This window comes from Fundulus heteroclitus, unplaced genomic scaffold (assembly GCF_011125445.2).
Source record: "Fundulus heteroclitus isolate FHET01 unplaced genomic scaffold, MU-UCD_Fhet_4.1 scaffold_165, whole genome shotgun sequence".
In the NCBI taxonomy this organism is placed as follows: domain Eukaryota; kingdom Metazoa; phylum Chordata; class Actinopteri; order Cyprinodontiformes; family Fundulidae; genus Fundulus; species Fundulus heteroclitus.
In genome coordinates this window covers 274592-296950 of record NW_023396577.1, presented here as the reverse complement: position 1 = coordinate 296950, position 22359 = coordinate 274592, and the positions used below count along the sequence as shown (strand labels likewise).

Genomic DNA, 22359 nt, shown 5'->3' with positions numbered 1-22359 from the left:
CAGGCTTATAAATTGCTTCGTATAAATCTTTTTTCTGAAGGTCTCAGAAACCTCTTAAGATCTCAACATGGTGTTCAGTCTCACACAGTCAGAAGCACAACAACATATCTGATGTTTAAACACAGCAAACCTCTTTAAAAATACACAGTAACTCTGTGCCTCTGATGTGATACGACTGTGTGTAATTTTAGCCATTTTAAGTGGTAGTAAATGTGGAGGTGTTATTATTTCCCTCTAGAAATACAGTTTTACAAAAAATAATGGAAATAATGGATACAATCTTATTGTTTTTTTGTTGTTGTTTTTTATGTTCTGTGATTTTCTAAGTATTGTTAAAACTGGTATTAAAAATCCATCTGTCCAGATATGATTGAAAAGCAGTGGTTGTCCTAATTTCTTTGATGAGTGTATTTTGTGGTATATGTCTTGCACTTTCTCATTCTGTTTGTATATTTTTAAAAAAAGCCATCAATTTATGTTCACCTCATCCTTTCATCCACTAAGTCTTACAGTTTAAAAACACTTCACATTTATATTAAAACTGAAGAAAAATGTGTGTAATTTTATGATGATAAACTTTAGGGTAAATGTGGCGTGGAGGAATTGAAAGTGCTGTGTCTGTCCTGCTGAGATATGACTCACCTTCAAGAAAGTGTCCAGAGACCCATTTTCCATGAACTCTGTTATGATCATCACAGGCTTACCTAAAAGAGGCACAATATAAGGCCGTTGTTAATAAACCACAGTAACAAGGGAGGAATGCACAAACTATAAAAAGATGAGGACAGAGAAGAATCAGAGTCCGCAGCTGTGACCATCCTCTCTTTTCGTCTAGGCGCCCCTCTCAGGGGGATAACATGGTATGTCGTCATCAGTCACACTGACAGCTTCTAATCAGCCCTCTCCATAAACGCCAGGAGATAATTAGAATAGACCAATCCACCACAATACATAAATGTGCGTGTGTGTGTGTGTATGTGCGCACGAGGGGTCTCCTGAGATCTCATGAATACTAATCAGTCTTGAGGGAGGGGGGGTTTTGGGGTTTGATCGTTGTGCACCTGCACTAGTGTGTGTTCGTGTGCAACTTTGCGGGTGATGAAGGGGAGGCTGAGTGACAGACCCTGCACCCTATGATCCTCTGCTTGGCATCTGGTGGGGCTTACAAATGATTAACAAAGTACCTGCAATCACACGTATGCACACACACACACACACACACACACACACACACACACACACACACACACGCACGCACACATGTCAAAAACAGCAGTTGTTCCTGTTTTACAGTCCCCCACCCCACCCTCGCACCTCCACACCAGACTCCCCTGCAGTCAGGCATTGCCAATCACCAAACAAACACTCGACGTGCAGCTACAAATGACGGAGCATGGGTTGTAAACACACAGACTATGTCACCGGTAATGAATAGTTCACATTTCCCAAATCAGACCTCTGTGATGTGGTGGAAAATCCCGGGGGAGAGACAACACACAAAAGATAAGGAGGGAGAACGAAAAGAGAAGGTGTCAAGACAGGGACTTCTGCTGTAAATGTGTTTAACCTGAGACAAAGGATGTGCAGAGCTAAAATCAATTAGCAAATAAACGGGCCCCAAAAACACAAAGCTGTAATACAATTTTTGTGAGGAAAACTTTGAGGATTTGAGCTCCAGTATTGGAACAATTTTAACATGCTCAGGTTTATATCGCTATCTATCTATCTATCTATCTATCTATCTATCTATCTATCTATCTATCTATCTATCTATCTATCTATCTATCTATCTATCTATCTATATATATATCTATATATATATATATATATATATATATATATATATATATATATATATATATATATATATATATATATAAATATATACATACATATATATATATATATATATATTGTTTTAATTGTTTTTTTTGTAGCACTAGTGGTTCATTTTTACAAATCACTAGTGTTAGAACTGACAGGAATGGGGGTTTGAGAGAGGGTGGAAGACATGTCCTTGACGAGGCCTTAGTCCTCGTTAAGGACTAAGGCCCCCGTACCTGGGTAGTGCTCACTGCCCCTGCGGCATCGGAGCACGAGTGGTCACTAAAATTACTTAGAATTAGAAACAGAAGCAGTCTCACACTGTGTGTCTGATACAACAACAATTGTAAAACAGGGTTTTACTCATTTAAAAGATGAACTTGTTACAGAGTCAGGGTTCCTCCTGGTTTCTGGAGATTTTAGAATTTCTGGACGTTTGAGGAGAAAATATGAAATTTTAACTGTAAATAGAAACAGTAATTATTATCTTTTCCACAACAATGAAACAAAGCAACACTGTTTTCAAAGTGTGGTATTAGGATTTTTCACGGCTAAGACAGATGTTTCCTACATTAAATGCATATTATAAAGGACAGTTTTGTGAGCAATAGTACCTTTAATATCTTTTTAATGCATTGATTTGAATCTTAACTATGGAAATTATTGTTATTTTTGAATGTGTATACATTCATTCCAAAGATCAAAAAACGTAATATTTGTGGTTAAAATATTAAAATCAGTTTGTGATGTGGCAAAAAAAGGACAAGGCATTCCATTTAAATATCAACCAATGTAAAACCCGCAGCATCTTTAGGTTCTTCTCCTTTATAAAATGAAAGGAGAAAAAAAATGTCTGGAAAATCAAGCATTTTTCCATATCTGATTATATTTTGTTTTCATAGTTATCCAAACTCGGGAAATGATAATAGCAAATTTCATACTCTTACATACTGTCAGTGCTTTTTGCTTTACTATCAGCATCTGTCACTACTGTAACAGGATTCATGTAGAGAATGCAGAACCTTTTTCAAACTTAAATTAAAATTCAATTCAACTTCTAACGTCCACCAAGTAAATGGTGGATGGATTGAATTTGTATAATTCTTTTCTAGTCATACTGACTAGTCAAACACTTACCAGCAGAGCCACATTCAAACTCATCAAAAATCAGTTCATAATCTGATACGCAGATTAGTAGATAATTTAGGGACATTGAAATGTCAAGGAGAAGAAGCTCGAATTGAACCAACAACATTCCGACTGTAAGACAACTACTCTCCCCATTGAGGATTTATTTTTTGGTTTCCCTAGTACATAGAAACATTAGTCATAAAATACAATATTTAAAATGCATGAGAGCAGCAGACAGGAAGGATAGCATGTGGAAATAAAATAATAATATAATAATAATAAATAACATAAAAATAATACACAAGTTCATGTGAAAAATATATGTTCTTAAAATATCCACTTTTTATTTTATTAATTTTTACATTAAGTTTTCTTCCCACAATAACAACTTCCATATTAAAGAGTGAGTTGCCAGTGCGGTGGTAGAGTGTGATGCCTGAGATGAAAAAAATTAAGATTTTTATTTTTGACCAGCTCATCAAGCTAAAAATCATCCAGTTCTGGGATTTGTTTGTGCATCTCTGTAGTGTAACAAAGGCCACATCCACTCAAAGCTGAGAAAAAAAAAAAAAATTAAGATATCCACACAGAAAAGTTTGAGTGTAATGATGAAACGGCCTGAAGTCAAACAAGCTGTAAAAGGCGTTGTAATATAGGGTGACCAGACGTCCCCGTTTTCCGGGGACTGTCCCCGTTTTGAACCACCTGTCCCCGGCTAAAGCTGTCCCCGGAAATGTCCCCGATTTTACCGAGGGGGGAAATGTGTTGCGGTAGCTGGTTGCGCTGCTGATAATATAAAGACGAGGAACAGAGCGCACCACTAGATGGCGGTAATGATCCTTTTGGATGTCAGATGCCATTAAAACACGAAGAGGAAGAAGAAGAAGACGAGCGCACCACTTTTAAAACAGAAGAAGAAGAAGAAGTGGAAAGTCGTCAACTGGTGGCAACTGATGGGGAGCTGCTGTGTAATGGTAAGTGTGTTAATCGATTCATTTTATTTGGATCAAGCTGATCCTGTGAGAAATGTTTTTTTTTTTTCAGGTTAAAAAATAATCAATAAAAAGTAAGACAAGACCACGAGTTGCTGCTCACATGAGTAAAAGACACTCAGATAAAATGTAACAGAATGATAGAAAACTCCTTGTAAGGCGCTAATCTAGTACGCTGGTTCTCCAGGGATCAGCAAGGGTTCATCTAAAGATGTTTTAGAACTGATTGGTGACCTTTACTTTATATTTCAGATAGTTAGTTATAAGTAGAGTTATTACAAGTTGTTTTGCTGATTTATGGTTGTGATTTATGAGCATAGACTTCCAGGCTTAGGTTTAGCTTTTCTACTGCTCAGTTTGGATTTATGAAAGTTCCTCATGAAAAAATAGGAGTCAGTAACAGGAAAACTGAATGAGAAAATATTTACATGATCTGAGAACGATGGAGGAAGAGATAACTGCCTGTTTAAGGTTCATTTATTATGTTGTTTTTGCTTGTAGCTCCTAGTATTGTGGTAATTAGCATTTTTTGTATTTAATCAGAGGAAATAATAATAATAATAATAATAATAGGACGTTTTCATGTTGTACATTCTAATGTTTTTGGAAGTGATTTTAAATATATAATGTCTCTGTTTTAGAATAATGTAAGATTGATACAAGAGGAGAGAGGAAAAAGATAGGAAGACAGAAAGGAGATTAAATGAGAGTGGAGGAAAATAGGAATATTGATGTAAAGAATGATTGACGAGAAGGGAGAAATATTTACTTAGATTATTAATAAAGTTCAAGTGATAAAGCTCTGACATGATATACTCAGGTTTGAGCTGAGAAGCCCAATTGTCTGAGGATATAACCTCTTTCTGAGTCTCTGCACTGAACATGAGTTTCACTGCACTTCCCTAGCTGTGGCACAATAAAGAGGCAGTTTAGTTTATTTATTTTTTTTCTTGTGTTTTAAAAATTTCTGTTCTGCACATAATATATCCTCTTCTCCTCTTATTCTATCCAGACCTCTGGATACCGTGGCTGATGGCTCTTCAGACACAGAACGCCTTGAAGAAACCAGAGATGATCTCATGTTAGCTGACTCACTGACCGGAGTTAACTCACCTTATAGGAGCAAACAATATACTGGCACATCAGCTACTACCATACACATACACATAATGTAGTTATACAAACTTTATGTAAGTTTATACATGCTCATGCTGCACTACACACACAATCACTTGCATTCATGTCAAGGGGTTTTCCAAGTCTGTGCCCTTGTTTCACCTTACATCACCACAATCCATTGGACAATGTCTTGTCCCAAACAGGCTCTATGCACTATGTACTCTATGTGCTTATAGCTCATTAGTGGGAGAAATTAATCTGCTTTGTGATGCACAGAACCCTTATGTGGTCAGTTGACAGTAAGAAACATATATCATCCTTTACCAGCGGACCTGACTGCTACTTTTTGATGTTAACGCAGAAAAACCTATTTTTCATAGGTATGTAGATGTGAACAGAATGAGTATTTGTTGCAGTTTTTTTAAAATTTGGGGGGCTCTGTCTCCACAGACAGCCACAGGCTAAATGTTTGTATTTACTGGTTTTTCTTTTTCTCATGTTACTTTCCCCTTAGGGGGTGGCAGAGCTCTTTGAGCCCCACAAAATTGGAAACCCTGCTAACCACTCTGGACCCCTCCACACCCACCACTTTGCCCCAACCCAGAGACACAGTTCTAGTTTCTATTAATAACACTATTTATTGATTGTATTAATCTTAGGATGCACTAAAGGTCTAGAGAGGCACATTCCTGTCTTTTACACTTGATTTTTATTGTTTAAATATTAATAAACATGTAAAAATAAATGAAACCATTACTGTCCCCGTTTCCTAATTTCATCTTGATTAGATGTATTGATTTTTAACCACGAGCAAGAAATGTCCCCAGATTTGATTTTAGAAATCTGGTCACCTTATTGTAATACATATGCCACACCAGTGGGTGGTGCGGTACCGTGGTGCTGTGGGGGCGAGGAAGTGCTGTAGGAAGAAGAAGAAAAGAATGGCGACTGCTATCACTGATGGATTAAAAAACATAAGCTTTTATTTGGACCGGCGACAAGATGGAGCTTCTCCTGTGAGCTACACTTTACTACAAGACCGGGAAAGCACAAAGCAGTAGGTTGCCTGTTCAGCACAACTGCAACTATGGAGATCGCCATTGTTGTTGTTGGCAAGGTAGCGCATACGTGTTAAAGGAGAGGCGCGGTCTATAGGCCCGTTTACACTACACTTTTTTAACCGAGCCGAGACTAGTCCGAGCTCGGTAACCGAGATAACTCTTGTGTGTAAACGGTCAGCAGACTGAACCAGACCGCGCTAACGATAACCGGACCGCGCTAACTGCAGACCAGTTCCCCACCAGGTCTCGGACTGGTTTTTTTTAGCCCGGTTCCCTGATAACGAGGGGCGCATGAGCAGACCGCGTCATCCCCTTACAGTCAGCTGACTGTCCGCGGGTTTCCCGGCGTGTCTGGCTGCACGTCCCGATTCACACTCCATTCAGACAAATTTCAGACATTCATAATAATACTAGCTTCCTTACCGTGCCACACGGTTTCCAGTGATGACTCTGCTTATGAACCTCAGCGTCTGTTGTTGTTTCCTGCGTCTGTAAATCCTTATTAGACGTTCATTTGTCTTATCCACGTCCCAAAAGCCGACTCTATGTCTAACAATAACATCCTGAATATTACGGGTGCCGCCATTTTGATTTGCTCGGTCCCGCCTTCGATCCCAAAGAGCGGTAGTACCGCAGATCGCCACTAGGGGGCGAGGAGCAACCAAGGAACAAAAAACCGGGATAACTCTTGTGTGTAAACGGCTGCATTTATCTCAGTTAACTGGACCAAGCTCGGACCGGTCTTGGCATGGCTCGGTTTTTAGGTGTAGTGTAAACGGGCCTTATGTAAACTAGGGTGACCAGATGTTCCCGTTTTGGATGACCTGTCCACGATAACAGCTATGTCCGATTTCAGTCTATCATGATGGAGTAAAACAGTTTAGGGTATTTACTCGGCCCGCTGTCCCCACTTTTTAGAATGCGCCCTCCCCGCCCATTGGCATTGCAGAGCAGGCAAATCAAACAAACTCCTAGCCAGAGATTCTGCTGTGTCATCACCCCCCCCCTCACAAAAAACAAAAAACAAAGACTGAGTTTTCAGGTTTTCATTCCAGAAATCTGGTCACCTTACTGTAGGTCGCATGCACAAACCCGCCGATGTCTAGCCAGTTTTGCATATATGGGTGTCACGACGGAGGCACCATGGGGGGCGGCTTTAAACCTATCCACTCTGGTGGCTGGTTTCAGACGTAGTCGGTTTCACGGCCACTTCGTTTTGATGACAATAGCTGACAAAGAAGCTTGTGGTATACACCCGAACCCAGCTTCATCTGAACGGGGCCAAAGTCTTGTCTAAAAAATGTATGATAATGTAGAAAAAAGAAGTTATGATTTCTAAATGGCTGTGAAGCTAATATGACACAAAGTGGTGCATATGAATGTAAACTGTAATGAATGACTGAAAAATACTTTTTTTCTATTACAGAAACAAGTCATGTTTCTCCCTCAGAGTACGGAAGTTTCTAATAGCAGCCACTTTTCTGCCTGTACTAGACTATGGCAATGTTGTGTATATGTGTTTCGACCTGTCGCCTACAGTCGTTGACTTCAGGGTACCACTGTGCTCTGAGATATATCACGGGTTGTGGCCGCCTTGCCAACCACTGAGAAATTATGCTATAGCTGACATGCATTCCTTGAATGTAAGGCAACATGCACTCTAGATGACTCTGGTTTACAGGGCTCCCATCGGCTTGGTTCTTACCATTTTATGCACTTTTCTTCAGTGACCTGAAAGCCATTGTGCTTGACAATCAAATGACATTTTGTATTTCTCTGCTCCGCATGTTCGAAGTGAAACAGGACAGAAAGGTTTCAGTTTTCCTGCCCCCTCTGCTTGAAAAACCCTCCAAGCTGAACTGAAACTGGCAGAACTGCTTTTACTGAAAGACTTCCACTCTGTCATAAGAAAACAACAACAGAAATCCTCCTGCTTGTATTAAAGTTGTTCAATAGTTGTTGAAAGGTATTTTTTACTATTTAAAATTTTATATTATTACTGTAACAATAACTTCTCCATTTTATTCAACACTATTCTCACACATAATGTATTTTAATGGTTGTTTTGTTATTGTTCTCTGTCTTGTCCACTCAGTGATGTGCACTCAGGGGAGGCAGGTGAAGCAATGCATCGCTTGGCATCAAGTGAAATATTAACAATGATAAGCGAAAATCAATTTGTCAGCTTGACTGTTCTATAAAGGTGCTTTCAGTGCTTTTTTTGTCTGTTCAAATACACAGCAGAAGATAGAGGTGAGGCAGCGATGAGCTGTGTCTCCCCTCTGATCATGCTATGTTGCACAAACCTGACTGATGCAAGCAGTTAGTGCGTGCCCATTGCTGTCTCTCTATATCGGCAGTATACATGTTTGATTCCAAATGTACTGCACGTGCTGGCGTTTCACACTCTGTGTAAAATATATAATGAACATGTGTGACATAATTAGTCTGTAATTTATATGTTTGTAATCGGCCATAAATATGCAGAAAAAAAATGCGCCAGGTGATGCAAATAGTAACGTGTCCCATTGATAGGTGCTAGCGCTGAGCCCCATAAGAACAATGGGGGTACCAGGCGCACATTGCTGCGGGCTCTTCTTCTACGGAGTGGGTGCGGGCGTTGCACTGACAACTCCAACGGTACACTCATTTATTTATTTTTCCATCAAGATGTAAAAATAAGGTCTCAAAGTTAAAACCACAAGCAGGCTTAAATCGGAGGCAACTGGACTTTCGCTCAATATTTTTCGAAACTGGGTTTTCAGTGGAAGTAAGAGGTATTAGGGAGAGAGAGGTCAACTCTGAAGCAAAAAATTGTGTTTCAAGCAAGGGGGAGAAAGGTAACCCACTCTTTTCAACTGGAGAGGTACGCATGAAAACACTGCTTTCCATGCCCTTTATTTTTATTTTCTTTGCATTGAAAAAAACTGTCGGAGCACGACCAACCCAGGATGACTCTGGCGATTATCTCTAATGAAGCAGCCAGACATTTAGAGATGAAGGCAAAGGAAAGTTTTTTTTACAACAGAGTGACAGAGACAGCCACATTGACTTCATATACACATAAAACTAAGAGATCATGCACAATTTTCACCTTTCTTTAAAAAGATTGTCTGCCCCAAATGTTTACATTTTTACAAAATAAAATTTGATGTTATGTTAAATATAATTTAGTTTTTCTTGGTATGATATTGTTGAACAGTATTGGACTGATTAAATAATAATAAATAAAAGCTTTTAAATCAACATGTTTAAATTAGGGTCAAAATTGATACATAAACTTCTATTTTGGTTGTATGTACATCTGACTCCAGAGGTCCTCACCAGCTATGCACCTCACCACACATCACTGTGTCCGCTACAATGTGTGCTACTGCCTTTTTTTGGCCTCGTTACCCTTGTGGAAGAGAACTTGTTCTCAAAGGGTCTTTTATCTAGCTAAACAAAGGTTTAATGATAAAATAGGAGAAAAAGAACAAGACCAATGGTTGAGAATGTGAGTAAGTAAAAGGAAGGTGGGACAACAAAGAATGGATGGAACAGATAAAAAAATAAGAGAAAAAAAGAACAATGAGCGAAAAAACAGAGATGGAGAGAGGAAGTGGGGAGAAAGGAGACAGGAGAAGAGGTGGACTTGAGGGAGGAGGCCGGTCACACGTCTGTCATGGACAGGCAGCAACAACACCACCAAGGCCTACACTAAGATTGCAGGTAAAGACAGCAATACATCACCTTAAATGAATTCACTATCTCACTGCAGAAAACAGACACAGACACACACACACACACACACACAGTTCCCTGGTCTCTAGTGGTGGTGTCTTCTTTGACAGTAACATTAGTCTCAGGGATAAAAGTGAAAGAGAATTGGATTTTCTTCTGCTGGGGGTGAGGACTGCTGGTCAGATTTATCTCCACACAGAGCCTCTGTGTGCATGTGTGTGTGTGTGTGTGTGTGTGTGTGTGTGTGTGTGTGTGTGTGTACAGGAGAGGGAGGGCTGGTTTCAGGCCATGGCAAGAGGGGACGGATGGTACTATAATGACAGGCTGATTTGAGCTCTGTTTAGAGAGGGAGAACATTTGTGTGATCTGTATGCAAATGAGCAGTGAGCCTAATGCTAGCTGAAAGGAAAGCTGACTCCTCTCAGCTTTTTGTCGGCGTCTGCAGGTTTGCATCAGTGCGTGTTGCCGTCTCTTCAGTAAATGTGTTTACATGTATGTTTTTCACTACATGTAAATGTTACACTGCGTGGCGTTGAAAGCCATGAAAATGGACCCCAAAAAGCTACCCTAAAAATGTGTGTGAATGTGCGTTTGGGATCAAGAGTGTTTGTTACAGGTGAAAGAGAATATTGCCTCCAGGTTCGAGGTGTTGGATACGGTCAAAAGAGAAGCACAATGAAACACATGCATCCTGTGGTCTGGGCTTACACACACGCACAAATCCCTTTTACACACACATGTGCACACACACACACGCACATGTACGCGCACACACACCGACGGGACTTCACTCTTCAGCATGTCATGGAGCTGCCTTCTGCCAAACAGGAAAACATTTCAGTTTCCTCTAGAAAGCACATAATTAATTGATCACATTGTAAGATGAGACAATGATGGCAATCCACACTGCTTAATGTTGCATGTTCAATTTCAGGATTGACTGATGTATAAAGCATTTTTACCTTAGCATTGTTAGCCTGTTGAACCTTGCATCTGTAACCGGATGGTAACAGTTCGTATTTATGATTCAGAGCGTGGTCAGTGTTAGAACGAGCCATAACTAGTGACTGGGAGTGCAACAAGACATTGATCCACGTCGATACATCAATGAAATGATTGACGATCCAATTACATTGATGCAAAATGAAAACGTCGATCTGCAACGCCATCTTTAAGATGCACCTTTATTTGGAAATCTACAAGGCTTAAGACTATAGTGAACAGGTATTCTATTATTATAATTTTGCATAAATATAATAATAAGAATGCTATTTTTGATTTAAATCCCTGATGCCTGTAAATGCTTAGAAATAAAATTGTCAAGTCATATTTGTTATTTGTGAGTTGATTTCAAGTTAAATAATTGTTTTAGATGGGTGGTAGATGATATGGCATAACGATCACAGACTTGTTAATCGAGTTTAATGCAAATCGTATGATATCTGCATCGTATCGTCATTGAAACAAATCGATACAACATTTTATCGTGATAAAGCTAGGAATTTACAACCCTACTAGTGACCAAACCTTTTTTACAATTAGGCGCTAGCAGGACATGCTCACATAAACACTCATTAGAGTGGAAGATTTTGTTGCTGGAAGACTAAATTAGCTGTTTTCAGTGTCAGTGGAATGTTAAAAAAATTTGTCAAAGGAATAAAAAAGAAGCTCTTGAAAAGTAAACAATTTTTGATGGCAGTTGCAGACATCATCAACAGAGAATTACACGTCCACATTAATATGGATGCTAAATACATTTCAAAATCTCAATACAACATAATTTTGGCTTTGTTTTAAAATAATACAATTTACTCACAATGTGGCATGCTTCTGCTTCTGATCTAAACATCTCACACGACAGTAAGTCAAGAAATAAGTATTTTGAATGCATTTTTTTCTAGTTCTTACAGAATAAATGTAAATTATATAAAATAAGTACAAGCAGATCAAAGCTCAGACAAAAAAAAATGAATGGTGAACTTCTAGTTTTGATGTTTTACCTGTGTGAGTTTGATATGTAACAGGCGTAAAAGTCGTTTTCAGTCCATCGCAGAACTTCATTGGGGTGGTCTAGAAAAGGCTTCCTTCCATTGATAATGGTTTAGGAGTGGCACCTATGTGTGAATGTGTTTATAAGTCTGCAGACTAAGCATACTGTCCAGTAAATTACATTATGAGAGGCAGTTTTAGTTTGCGTTGGGGTGAGTGTAAACGAAATTGATAGACTGTGTATACATCCGGACAATTACATTATGAGTAGATATCTGTGTGTGGCGCACTGGGCCACATTACTGCTTTATTGAATGAGGCGGCCCAAGGTACAAACGAGAAAATGAAATAACTGCTGTATTGATTAATGTTAAGGGTCTGGACTAAATGATACAAAGCTTTTAACACAGGACAGATCTCTGTTCTGGGAAGCGCCATGTAAGGCTGTGGGGGCTGTAGAGAACACGGACAGACAGAAACTCAATAACCTTATCTCCTCTCCTCTCTGTAACTCTCCTCCTACCTCTCCTCTTCTCTCATTTCCTCATGTTTGTCTCCTCAGCATCTCCCCTCTTTCCGTGCCACCATCATTTAAACTCAAGCCTCAACTTCTCTCAATTCCTCACTCTTGTACCTTATCTCATCCCTCCATGCCCTCTTCTCGCACCATCCCGCAGCCGTCGTCATCTTTTCCTCGGCCCCGTTTCCTCTCCGCGCTTTCCAATCTTAAAATCTGCATGTGTATTCAAAGCATGAATACTTTACAAAACTCTGACAGGAAACACTGAAGCGCTCATTGTTCGGCGGACAAAAACACGCAGTTAAAGCCAATCACTGTTTTTTTTTTTTCTTCAAACAGAAGACGACTAGAAAACACGACTTTGTCAGTTTTAATAGCACCTTTGTAGAGCAGCCCTTTAATGAGTGTGTGTGTGTTAGACAGAGGAGATGGAGTTCTGTAATTGAGGGTTTTCCAAATGAGCCGATTGTTGCAGTGATTGTAAAAACACATAAAGAACGAATGGATGAAATGAGGGACTGCTGAGATAAAGGGATGGGATGGGCAGGGATGAGGACACGAGGGCAGAAAAAAGGCTGATAAAGAAAAGAGAGACTTTTCTGCATGCCGTGGTCTAATTAGCATAAGAATGGCAACAATCAGGTGACAGACAGCGAAGTAGGTTATTAGAGCTGCACATGGCAGCGGCTGGGGGCCTATAAGGTTTTAAGCAGAAAACATTCACCCACCCACATGCACATAGACAGGCTGAGCAGCTGGAACTGGAAAACTCAGTTAAGAAAAACGCTCGTGCATTTAAGCAATTTTACCACAACAGACCTACGACACTATGAGCATCATTACTACACCAGTTGCCACAGCTATTGCTCCGATCACTGTTTCAACTACAGACACTGGCACTTTAACGTGCTTAAAAGGGCCGCCTGTAATTTCAAAGGCATTAGTGTTAGAATAAAATCTAAAAATCAATTCTGCAGTTCCATTAAGATAGAATCCATAACAAATAATGAGATAAGTGGCCAAATAAGCAGCTGAATGAAAAAAAAAGGATACATAATATTAGCTTCACGAGAGCATGACTATATTGTACCCATATTCATAAAAAAAAGAGTGAACGTTTCACAGAGCAAAAGCTGTATTTTATCAATATAGAATGTTTCTGTCCAGATTGGTTAAGTCCATGTATGATCAAACCCAACATTATCCATTACCCTGGTTTAATTAGATTTAACATATTTTTCAATGTTCACCAAAATGTTTCTTCTGACTGGAAGCCGGTCTTGACTTAAATCTTATAGATAATCTGTGGAAGGAGCTAAAGATTAGGGTTATGGCAAAGAAGCCCTCCAGCCTCAAAGACTTTTAGCTCATCGTCAAAATAGCGTTGGAAACATACAAAAATTGCTGTGATGGTAAGGCAGGTGTTAATACAGATTTTTTCACTTGTTATTTGTAAAGGGCCAAATCATTTTCAACATGCCATTCTTATTAAAAGGTATTTTTTAATAAGAATGGCAAATCTTTGTAAGTACATTTTAGACTTTTTACTAGCCTTAAAACCATTCCACACGAGTGAAAAGAGTCTCTGTTTCTGGACACAGACGACCCAGGTACAGTTTAGATTTTTGTGATCGCGCCAACACACACAAACCAGATAGAGGAAAACAGCAAGAAGAATCATGAGTGGGGGGGAAAAACAGCAACACTGACATTTTTTAATAAAGTCAGTGAAAAGATCTTCTGTCTCACACGTTTTGATATTTTGTCTCTCAAGGTTGAAGAAGAAAAAGCTACACTGACATCCTGGTGAGAAATCGCTTGTATTTTTCCAGTTCTTCTGAGTAGAAGGTTGACAAACCAGTGAGTGCGTCAGGGCACTCCATTAGGATGAAGTAAAAGGACTGAACAGAGACCTCGAAAGTCAAATATGGACCAAATAATGTGTTCATTAACACAGGGATTTATATGTATACAATATAGTTGTGTGCTGGACATTTGGTCGTTTTGTTGCATTGGTAGTTTTATACACATTTCATGCCAGCTGTACTTCAATTCTTACAAACTTTGTGGACATTTTCTGCCAAATTTGATTCATAATGTTTTTCTGCAAAACAATCTAATGTAAGGAAATGTGGTTTAATAATTCCAATAAAAAAATCCAACAGTAAGAATTTCCTTAATTATTATAGTTTGATCATCTTAAATGATCATAGAGTGTAAAATCTAAAAAAAATATACAATAGCAATGTATTTTGATTTGAAATTGTGCAAATTGTAAAGCTAAAATACCAAATTATCAAGAAAGAGACAATGTGATATAGTTTTGCTATGTGGGTAAAATAGTTTGTTTATGGGCATATATTATATGTATTAATAGGAAGAGTACTAAAAGTACTAAGTCCTAAAGAGAATACATGAAGAGACAAATATGGAGCGATTGTAGCTCGATTACATCGCATCTGCGAACATTTGTCATGCAGAGCTCGACTCCAAGTTTTGTTCTATTTACTTGTAGTGCCAGTTCTTTCATTCAACTCCGAAACAAAATTAGGTTTTGTTCTTTCTTTCTTTTTTGCTTATTTTTAAACATATTTTTTCAGTCTTTTCTAGTAATACCAAAAGCACACTAGCTCCTCTTGCATGGGCTTCTTCTGTATTTTCAGCTTTTGCTGAACTAGCTTCCACGGAGCTCCTTCTCCCACCGCAGCAGAAAAGCAATTACTCCCAGTACAACTTAAACCAATACTACTACGGCGTCTACTTCTACTCACACCTACACAAACCGATCCAGCACACCTGAGTCCAGAGCAATCAGGTCGGCCTGTCTGATTAGAGTGAGGGCAGTGTGAGAGGGCCAGCTGGGGCCAGAGGAAAAGGGGGCCTGAAGGAATTATTGACCCATCTCAACTCTCACCCCCTTTCGCTCGCACATGCAGACCCTGAGCCGTGACCTGTGAAATTACTGCTCTGCTAGTGAGATTTGTTTCTGCAGGGCTTTATCAGCTTGTCAATGTGCCGTGAAGGCAGGTGAGAAGAAACACAAAGACCTCCGTGTAGAGAGGAGACAAGCTCTCATTACAAATTTAAGAAAATAAAGATAAAGGAGATGCACAAACAAAATAATCCTGTTAAAAAAAAAAACACTACAGAGAACTTTATTATGCTGAAATAAATTATCAAGTCCTTTTTCACTTATTTAGCTGTTTCTGCTGTCAACCATGTCATTGCTGTCAGAAACCTTCAAGCACTTCACAGTAATTATTGGATTTAGTTTGGTGTTTCAAATCAGGCTTGTGAGTTATTCAAGCGACTTCGCCATAATTACATGTCTACGTGTTGCGTGTCTCTCTAATATCTCTAAGAAGAGGGAAAGAGGCAGTGAAACAATAGGAAGAAATTAATAAGAAGCTCAGTATGGTGTCATTCGTAATACACATGCTGCTGAATATTTATGAGGCTAAAAACACAGCCAATTAACTTTCCGAAGTATAAATATTCATGGTTGTTGGATGCGTATATCCATTTGCTCTTTTGTTGTTTGGCCCGGGTGCTGCGGAGCACTTCTGCGTGAAGGACTGAAGATCTGAGCATGTGTGGCGGCGGGGTGGGTGACGAGGGCAAAAGCGGAGCTTCATTTGTCTGCCTGCATGTTTATAAATTCAGCTTCTTTGTACCGCCTCTCTCCATTTCGCTTTTTCTTTGTTTGCGTCTGGGTCTCTCACAAACATCTGCATAACAACCTGTCAGATCAGAAGAATGATGGAGCGGTTGCAGTGAGCATCAAGAAGAGCACAGCGAGACAGGGGATGTACAGTACTCGTCAGCGTCTTCGCTAATCTAAGGAGACTGGGTGTGTTCACACAAGCAGTGCCTATTTAAACTCAGTTTGGCGATGCTTCAAGGGAGAAGCAACATTTTAGGAAAGTGGTATAAGCTGTGAGTTTTCAAATACAGAAACCTTCACAATAATTGGAACTCCCTGGTAAAAAATGTGTAATAACTAATATATTAAATTCATATCTGAATGCAGTTCATAACCTCTCAGCTCCCCAAAAGATGAAATAATAGAAAAATCAAACTTTTAATTCAAAAATATTTATTCACTAATGCAAAAAGTCCCATATTGAGAAACAGGATGTGTTTCAGGGGCTATTTCACAACCAACAAGGTAATACTGGCAAATAATTACAATCCCTAATTAAAGAGAGAATCGTGCATAGTGTGTATCCTTGAAGTAACTGATATGAGGCTATACCATTCATTATATCTATTTTTCACTAGGAAAATAAAAATGATTTCCCAGAAATGCAGTCTTGTTAATGTATTATGCATTTATTTGCTGCAGTAATAATTTTTCTCAATTATTTTTTAAAAATTATAATCTGGCCAGCCAGAATGTTAATGGGAAGTACTCACATTTCTGCACCTAGTACCTGCTTACCAGAGGTTGGTCTTAGCAAATCATAGGCAGCAGGCGTTATGGTAAACCACAAGAAGGTAAGCTAGTCCTGGCACTCCTTGCTGTTCTTCTTTCAAAGATGAAATTGTGAATTCTTACAAAACAGATGTGATAGCGGCAGCTATGTGCATTCTCCTGCGCTACCATGTTTATGTTGGTTCAGCTGTGGGCTGTTGCTTTTGTCGTATCGGTATGTCCCTTAATACTGCAGCCTGGGTGCGCTCGTGGCGCAGCGGGTAGCGCGACCCATATCCTCCGTTGTCCTCGACGCGGTTGACCCGGGTTCGAATCTGACCCAGGGTCGTTTGCCACATGTATCTCCCGCTCCTCCACCCCCTTCCTGTCAGCCTACTGTCTTTTTTTAGCCCCCTAAAAGAAAAAAATACTGCAACATGATTGGCCCGAACCGTTTCAGGTTCCGATACAATCGGTTGAAGTTAGGGTGGTACAAGATGATGACTCCTGTGTTTGTGAATGCACAATTACTGTGAGAATTCATCTTGCAGGCAAGGTTATAAATATTACACCAATAATGAAATAACCAGCCAATATTTTAACAATGTTTTACTTTATTTTCAAAATGTTGTTTATCAATAATGCAAAAACCTTATTCAATCATTGGCAGATTTTTACATTAGTGGCAGTTAATACACTTTGGTTGCTACAGTTGGAGATAAGTGTTGAGGGCGCTGTATAGTTTGTTATTGGAACATGCGTATGACTAACATTAACCTATATTATTGATGTTAGTCAAAAGGAGGAAACCTTCATTGAATCTTTTATTGTTTTTCCCTCTCGAAAGCTCTCTAAAACTATTAGTGATAAAAATAGGTAGTAACTGAAGCTGTGTATTAAAAGGCCTCAAAGAGACAGAATGTCTATCTGATTTGAACTGGGGCATAAGAATAAAGTGGTATAGTGAAGAATTGTAACTGATCCATCAAAGTTACTTTAAGAAATGTCCTTAGTAACTTTCCAGCCCAGAGTGGTACTGTCTTTTTAAATTCACTACAACACCGTTTTCAATTTATCTCTCACGATTGCTTTTGCAGAGACTGTCATGTGGGTTGGGGGTACCGGGAGCCTTCTAAGACCAAATCTTGGTAATAATGTTAGCTCTGTCATTATTTGCTGCTTTTGCTGCTCATGATCATATGGAAACTTGAATTTGGTGTTTCTGTTCAAATTTAGCAGGAGTTCCAAGTTATGAATCCATATTTTTTTGTGTTTTCTTGTAGCTGGGAGAATTAGAGAGCCAGTTTTGTGTATTATGTAAATAGGAGGAAGATATTCAAATGACGCCAGATAATCATGCTCATATTTGAAACCGAAAGAAAGTGATAAAATAAAGGTAAGAGTGGGAAAATTAGATGGGAAGAGACACGGAGAGAAAACGAGCGACTGAATAAGACGATTACATGGACACTGACTGGGAGAGAAAGCAGGAGTACGAGATAGGGGGATGAAAGCAGAATGACTGGGGAGAGCAGCGATAACAAATCAGCTATCTTGTTGAACCAGGCCTGTGTCTGTCTCAGCCGCATCAGCGACACACACGCTCCCTCTAATTGCTCAAACACAATCATGTGAAGTAAACAAGTGGCCATTTGAGTGGTGGACAGTTACATCACGTTCACGCTGCCATGCTATGCGTCACCACTGTGTTGCCATGGTAATGGAGCTTTCATATGATCCAGGGTCAGCTCTCATTCACATCACTGCCACATCTGCTGTGTTTCAAACAGGTACGTGGTAGACAGACTTACAATCATATGGAGAGGTATTGAAAGCAGGGCCTGATTTGACCAATGTCTGATAACTAATGCATAATGAAGTAAAGGTTGTTTTATGTGTGTGTCCACTCACATTTTGTCACGACACCCTCCAGCCTGATGATGTTCGGGTGGTCGAACTGTCCCATGATGGATGCCTCAGAGAGGAAATCCCTCCTCTGCTTGTCAGAGTAGCCTGCCTTCAGGCTCTTGATGGCCACGTAGATCTCCCTCTTCCCCTGAACACGTAGGCGACCACTGCACACCTCCCCAAACTCTCCTGGGCGAACGCACAGACACACAAAAGCATGAGGAAAGACCAACATTTCAAAGCAACCCTTTAATATCGTAGAGACACATTAGCGATCCTTCAATGTTTTGTTCTATGAGTGTTTGGTCATGCTACAACCACAGACTACGATGAATTTCATTGGGATTTCAGGTAAAGAAAAACCTACACAAAGTAGTGCATAATTGTGACATGAAAGAAAAATGGTTTTCAAAATGTTTTATTGGAAAAATGGCCCAACTGTTAGGTGCACTCCTTAAGTCAACACTACAATCACAGTGAAAGATATCAAAATCTGTTGGTCTTGTCTCCACTTATTTTAGGAAATGTAAACGAAGTAAATTTTTCCCATCCTTCTCTGTAAAATAGCTCAAGGGTAGTCAGATTGGATAGAGAATGTCTTTAAACAACACCTCTACAGCCTAGCAGCAGATTGTCAAATGAATTTAGGTCTAACCTTTAACTGGACCATTCTAACATCATTTTTTAAACTAAGCTATTCCATTGTACCTTTAGCTGCATGTTTTATGTCATATGGGGAGTGGTGGCATAGTGGTTAGAGCAGCGCGCTTGTACTCTGAGAAGGATACAAGTACCCGGTTCGATCCCACCTGCCTGCACTCTGGGTCCCTGAGCAAGACCCTTGCTCCCCGGGCGCCCCACAGTGGCAGCCCACTGCTCCCCAAGGGGATGGGATAAATGCAGAGGTGAATTTCTCCATTGTGAGATGAATAAAGTATCAATTATCCTGGAAAATGAACCTCTGTCCCACACTAAAGTCTTTTCCAGTAACAAACATTATTTCCCAATGTTTAACTCTGTCCATCTTCCCATCAACTGCGACCAGCTGTTCCTGTCTTGGTTAAAGAGCAGCATCCCCACATCATGATGCTGCCACCACCATCATTCACTGTGGGCATTGTGTTGTATTTTATCAAACTGACAAAAGTAATGATGAATAAAAAATTACTGAAAATAACCAATAAGAATCAAACATTGCTTTTGAATTGTGGTACGAGAGAATAATAAAAAATAAAATAAACAGATGAAACAGGCCTGGACAAAAATTATGATGGTAACTTAATAAAGCTTTTGAGGCAATCGCTGCAGTCAAATTATTTCTTTAACTGTCAACAGGTATTTTGGCCCACTCCCTGTGAGCAAACTGCCCCAGGTGTCCCAGGTTTGAAGGGTGCCTTCTCCAGACAGCGTGTTTCAGCTCCTTCTAGGATTTGTACAATAGCATTTAGATGAAGGCTCATAGAGGCCACTTCAGAATAGTTGTATAGGCATTCTTCAGTGGTTCTAGCAGTGTGTTTTGGGCCATTATTGCTGTTGGAAGACCCATGACCTACGACTGAGACAAAGTGTTTCGACCATAGACATTATATAGGTAGATGCCCCAGGACTGGCGCTGGCTATTGGAGCTGACGTTTCAGTGCGGCTGCCATTTTGGATGGGCCCCTCACACGCCCCCGGTGCATTTATTTGTACTGAGAAAGCTGTTTGTCCAAATAAAATAAATAATAATTTCCTGAATTCTACCCGAAAGTGGCCAAAAAGTGCCTCTCAAATTCTACTAAAAGATTAGGATTCGGATAATTCGGTTTTGATTTAAAAAACACTTTGGAAAAACATAACAAAAACAAGAATCAGTTTATTTTTACTTCATAATTATGCACTACTTTTTGTTTTTCTGTCACATAAAAATTCCCCCAAAACACATTCAAGTTTGTGCTTGTAACTTGCCAAAATGAGTAAAACTGCAAGTGATCTTAATCCTGCGAGACACAGTATGTGCTTGAAAAGTAGAAAAATATGCACATATCTAGTTTGATGTTGAACAGATTTTCTGTAATTCTCTGATGCTTCAGTGCCAACTCACCAGCTCCAATGACTCTCTCTATGCGAATGTTGGAAGCGTCTATCTCTTTGGCAAAGTCTCGGACAGCCTGGTTTGGGTCTTCGTAGGTGTGAGGATGGATGTACGTTCTGCTGCCTGGAAGCTTCACTGCATTAGTGGAAAAAGAGAGAAAAACATAGACTTAAACTTATTTACTTGATTTCTTATGTCGACTAGATAGAAATCATCCACAGTTTTATTTAAATAACTTGCAATTGATATGAAACTTGTAGGAAAAAGCTTCAAGCTACAACAGTTCATGAAGTTTGTTTGTCTTTTAACAACTTTATGCCTTTATGTTGAAAGCAGAGCTCTTGTGTTCTCTATACCGTGTAACAAATAATCACACAATTAGGCACTAAAATTAGTCATCATTTTAACAGGAACCGATACAGAGCAGCACGCTACCAGGAGACGTTCATATAAGAGTCTGTGAAAAACAATGTCTTTGAGCTGTTAAGTCTAGACGTTCAGAGATCTGGAGCTTGTTCTGCAACTCAGCTATGTAAGAGAAGCAAAGAAAGTAGAACTCATACATGCAAACAAACAAACACAGTCAAGCTGTATTACACAACGTTGTCACATCAGACCATTCCTTGCTCAGTAAGCTGCTTGCAGTCCTACATACGACAGTTAAAGGATTGATCTCAGGTGGTTGTAAAGTGTGTTTCTGGGATAAATGTCACCCAGGAAAGATTTCTACATTTTGTGAGAGTGTGCACGCGTTACCTCGACCGTGCTGGAATTGCATCTTCTCCTCGTCAGGGTCCTGCTTGGCCTTTATGTATCCACAGTGCCTGAAATAGAAATGCATAGTTTTATTTTTAAGCCATAAAGCAATGAGAGTTCTCTAGTCAAAATCAGATTTAGATCAGATCAAATCTTTCTTCTGTTGTTGAGATTTTCATCACATGTACATTTTTGCAGGTGACACAATAGTAATTGTATTGCACAGAAGGTTTAGCTAATGTATATAAACTAATATAAATCAAATTTTAAAACTGTAGAACTAGAAGACTAGTAAATAAAGCCTCCTACAAGAATCAGCAAACATCTTATCCACCACAAATCTTTAAACAGTTGAGATTTATTTAAAACTCAAAAAAAGAGCATTGAAGTGTTTTTGGGGTACCAAGTAAAACTATTGCAAACAGCAGTTGTGTTTCAGTTGAGCTGATATGGGACTTAAATTATATTTAAAACGAGATTTACTTGAAATGTAAGCTGAATAACAAATATAGCTATGGTGTGTTAAGGTTGAATATTTATTTTTTATTTTTTTGATTGCTTACTTTTCTGTGTGGCAGGTTTTCTATGTGAATTAGTGCAGAACAGGCTTCAAACTCTTCATGCATTCCTGGGATCATTCCTTTCACTTTTTCTTGACCTGGTACTCGTGATGTTTAGTTAAGATGAAAGAATGTTTGTGGAACATGTGTGTCTTAAAACACTCTTTACCAGCCTACGAAGCCTGTTCATCAAACACACAAATACTGACCCACACGTCTGTTACTCACCCGCCTCAGCGCGCTCATTTACGCCTTTGGGCATGGGTCAATCCATTGATCAATACAAAA

General features: G+C 39.3%; 1 protein-coding gene across 2 annotated transcripts in view; it reads right to left on the bottom strand.

Moving 5' to 3' along the window:
- The window catches only part of epha4b (eph receptor A4b), a 142379-nt gene that overhangs the window by 16297 nt on the left and 103723 nt on the right, over window positions 1–22359 (bottom strand). For both annotated transcript variants that reach the window (XM_012874097.3, XM_036129409.1), the window contains exons 11-14: window positions 21512–21579; window positions 20765–20890; window positions 18685–18870; window positions 643–704 (exon numbers count right to left, since the gene is read on the bottom strand). In XM_012874097.3, coding sequence (XP_012729551.2) covers window positions 643–704; window positions 18685–18870; window positions 20765–20890; window positions 21512–21579 — 442 coding nt within the window. The remainder of the gene's footprint in view (window positions 1–642; window positions 705–18684; window positions 18871–20764; window positions 20891–21511; window positions 21580–22359) is intronic.